This window comes from Humulus lupulus, chromosome 2 (genome assembly GCF_963169125.1).
Source record: "Humulus lupulus chromosome 2, drHumLupu1.1, whole genome shotgun sequence".
Lineage (NCBI taxonomy): Eukaryota > Viridiplantae > Streptophyta > Magnoliopsida > Rosales > Cannabaceae > Humulus > Humulus lupulus.
The window spans coordinates 208402041-208406446 of NC_084794.1; the positions used below are offsets into that span (position 1 = coordinate 208402041).

Below are 4406 nucleotides of genomic sequence, written 5' to 3' on the forward strand. Positions count from 1 at the left end.
AAAAGCCAAATGTATCTGATCTGTACATGACCAATATCATGGCCAGCATGACCCTGTCATGACTCAAAAAACAGACACCAAAATACATGACTCTAAAATGGTCAACATAACAGACACCAAAATACAAGATTCAACCACTAGTTCAAAATAAAATCAAAAGATGAAACTCCTCCTTCCAGTCAGACAGTATCGGGTTGAGCATTGGTTGCACCACTAGTTCCTCCTTTAGCATGCTGTTTCAGTCTTCTTTCCTTCCTTAAAAGTGTGGATTCAGTTGGGTTCTGCAGTGGTGGACGACCTCGCTTTTTGACCACATGATTCTAAAATAGGTTGAACAAACAAATATTTAGCTCCAAATTCACAAAACAATGATAAAGCAACTAATCAATGGTAAAATTTATCTGGACTGAGAAGAAAGCATAAAGTTTATACCTCAACCACCACCTTAGCAGATTTGCATGTTTCTCTCCTATGGCCTGTTTTAAGACAATTGCTGCATGTTTTAACTTGTCCAGTTCTTCGAGCTTTCTTTAAAGCAGGTGGAGGTTCATCTGTCTCCCTTCTCCTAGCTTTCTTAGGTCTTCCAGGCAGCTTCGTCTCAGGTGGTGGATCAATTGGGTTGAGTCCTGTCTGAGGCCACATATCTGGACTAGGCATAGGATGCACACTCTGTCCATATGCTTTTTGCAATGATTCTTTTTTATAGAATCCGTGGACATAATCAAAGACATTACCTCCCATGAACCAGATAGTAGCTAGTGCATGGCCACAAGGAAGCCCAGATAGTTGAAACCTCCTACATGTACAAGTTCTGAATTCCAAATCGACAACCAAGGCACTACCATTGCTGCATTGAACCTGAAACTGAAACTTGTCAGACCTAGTAACCAGACAATGCTTTGCAACCTCTTTTTGCTTCTCAATTATCTTCAAAATTCTCTTCCCCACAGGTTGAGTCATCTTCTCCAACTCAGCTTTTTTGTTATAAAACCGAGACATCAACCAAAATCTAATTTTCTCTAGTAAAGTTATAATTGGCTTGTCGCGAGCATCAAGTATGGCTGCATTGAAACTCTCACACAAATTGTTCACCAAAATGTCACATTTTGGGTACTCTGAAATATGTGACTTAGTCCATTCTGTGGGGTTCTTCCCTGCCAGCCAATAGTAAGCACCATCCGAGACACTCTTGACTTCTTGCATTGTTCGAGCAAACTCAGCTTGTGTTGTAATATTAGCTGCTGCCCACAAAAGTTGCTTAAGTAAAAGTCCAGGATATTCCTTTTTAAAGTTAGCATGAAGATGTCTAACACAAAACCTCACCTCACACCCACTGAAGATGGCTCCCACTGCATTTTCTAATCCTTTTTTACGATCACTCATCATTTTCACCTTGGTGGGACTCAAACTCCCAATATCAGCCTTCAATAGCTCCAAGAACCAAGTCCAAACCTCAGTGTTTTCCTTTTCAGCAACACAGTAGGCAATGGGAAACATGGAGTTATTACCGTCAATGCCTACTGCAGCCAATAAAATGCCCTTACAATATCCTTTTAAAAAGCAGCCATCAAGACCAATTAGAGGTCTACAACCTCCCAACCAGCCATCTCTACATGCCTTAAGACAAATATAAATACGCTGAAATTGCCTTCTCCCATTAACCAAATCAGTTTTCAACTTCACAGTAGATCCAGGATTGGTAGCCAACAACCTTTTACAGTAGTCATCAAGAATGGCGTATTGTTCCTTGACAGACCCATCCAACATCTTCCTTGCTTTTGTCTTGGCCCTGTAAAATGTCCAGCTAGACACACGTGAGTACTTGGTCTTTGTAGTTATCTCCCTAAATACATTGTATTCCATACTCGGATTTAGCCTAAATTGCTCCAAAAAGTGCTTTGCAAGCCAAGTTGAGGTCAGCTTTTTATTGTCCAAAACAATGCCACAACTATGCTTGTCAACAAGTGTTTTGACCCTCATTGTTTTTCCATATATCTTGTTAACTATTGAAGCAAACAACATCCACTCACAGTTTGCACCCTTGCACTTAACTCTAACTCTATTTGAATCATTGGCAATAAATACATATTCTCGATCACCTTCAATAAAGTACTCCCTTATTGCATTCCTTAAAATTGTAACAGTGGCAAATTCCATGCCAAGAACAAATTGGAAGTTTTGCATTTTGGTTTTCGGGTTGAATTCTTTGGAATTTTTACCAGCATCAAACTCATCATCTGACTTCAATTCGTGCAACTCCTCCTCAGAACATATACCATCTGAGTCTCCATCATCAAGATTTTGAGTACAAAAATCTGCAACTGATCGCCACCACTTCCTAGGGTCAGATTGTGTACCCATCTCTATCTCAGCTTCAACATCTTGCTCAAACTCTTCCTCCTCCAATATGAAATCTTCATCACTTTGCTTTGCTTTCCCTTTTCTGTCACTCTGAACTTTGTCTTGGCTCTTCTCAGCTGTATTTTCCCTCACATCAGCTTGCTTTCCTTTCCTATTTCTGTCACTTTGAACCGGGTCTTGGTTCTCCTCAACTGTATCCTCCCTCACATCACCAATATCATCCTCTGAATCTGAAAGCACAACCACCTCTGGTATTTGGTCTTCCATATCACTTTCATCATCCATGTAGTCAAACTCTTCTTCATATTCCTCTTTATCAGGTTCATCAAAGGCAGCATCATGAAATTCCTCAGAATATTGATCAACATCAAACTCTTCTTGTTCCCCATCAATGGTTGCATCAACAGGGATACCAACAACATCTGTAGGGACATCACAATCATCTGGTAATTCCTCTATAATACATCTTTTCAGAGGAGGTAAAATGTTAGCAGGGACATGTTTAACAGCTTCTGAATCTTCCTTCCAATCTAAAGGTAGAACTGTTTCAGGAAAAACAAGAAATATGTCAATCTTTGTAGCCCGATTCCTCTCAATATCCTCTACAATTCTTAGGATCTCCTTATCCCCTACCACCATGTAGCCCATATTAAGCACCTTTCCTATTGGTTTGTACATAAAACCCACTGGAAGTTTATGTCCCAAGTCCAAGGCCATTCCATCCAATTCCATCCTAGTGAAGTAATCAGTATCCACCCAATTAACATAATCAACTTTACCTCCCTCATATCTTCTATTGCCGAATGGAGTAAACCAGCTTCCCCCATGGTGTATTGCAATAGTGAAGATGTTAGTATGACCACCTGTCAATAAAAATAAAAAATGCAATGTCAACACTTCACTCACACACAAACCGAAACACAGTATAGTTCACACACTTGAAGAGCAACATAGTGTACCACACGATTGAACCATGGACCACAACAACAAAGATTCCTTTCAATAAACAAAGTATATATTTCAATGGTCCCCACTCTATCAATTGTATGCACATGCTTCCCAACAACATTTTTACCCAAATTTAATAATACCACCTACCATAAATCAACAATATTCTCACCCCCAAAAAATTTTAAAATCGACACCCTTCCCCGCCCAAACTGCTCTATATAGAGCATCATTATCATTCTCCCCCAAAAATAACTGCATGAAGACTTTGAGAAATGAAACCCAATCAACAGAAAAGAACTCACCGTAGTCGGGTGGTTGTTCCCCCTGTTGTCGAATGGTCGGCATTGTATTGCAAGTGTCGTCGTCGTCTCCTCCGGTTCCAATTGTCGTCGTCTCTTCGATCGTGGGGGGAAAGATGATTTTTCTGGGTATGGAGTTTTGAGTTTTCTTTGTTTTAGATTTTGGGTCTCTGTTTTAGACAATCGGTTTTTCTTGTTAAATTAATTAATGAAGGTTAGTTTTTTTTTGTTTTTAATTAGAAACCTGAACCACCTAAACCATTAATTGTTTTTGTTTTTAAATTTTAATAATTTAACCCAATCGGGTCGTGACACGTGTATCAAATATACCCCTAACGGCCCAGGGACCAACGGCTGCTCTAAAATCGTAACGGTAGGCATTATTGCCGTCAAAAATTTTACATAGGCATTTAAGTGCAATAAACTGAACTACATAGGCATTAATGCCGCAATTATCCCTTATGTATTTATGATTTCCACATTTAGTATTTGAACATTTAAAATACAGGTTTTGTTTTTTTATGATTTTATGTAATAACAATGAGATCTCGTATTTTGGATTTTCTATAATAAAGTTCTATTTTTTTTTATATATGTATTCAAAGATAGTAGTTATGTCTTAGTAGTTTTAATGGTCCGAGGTCTTTAAGTTAGTCGAGTCTTTACATGACAATTATCGTATAACATAAGCATGCAATTTCAACATAACATAAGCACGCCGTTTTGTAACATAGACATGCATTTTATAACGTAAGCATGCCAGGAAGTTATCGCATACACATACAATACACATAA

At 38.7% G+C, this 4406-nt stretch overlaps 1 protein-coding gene across 1 annotated transcript; it reads right to left on the minus strand.

The window, feature by feature from the left end:
• Nucleotides 1-426: 426 nt before the first annotated feature.
• Nucleotides 427-3093, minus strand: LOC133815124 (uncharacterized). The gene has a single exon (XM_062248004.1). The coding sequence runs from the start codon at nt 3091-3093 to the stop codon at nt 427-429; it is 2667 nt and encodes an 888-aa protein (XP_062103988.1).
• Nucleotides 3094-4406: the final 1313 nt, after the last annotated feature.

Excerpts from the sequence above, each read along its gene's own strand:
- LOC133815124 (XM_062248004.1), bottom strand. The coding sequence starts at position 3,093 with ATGGAATTGGATGGAATGGCCTTGGACTTGGGACATAAACTTCCAGTG.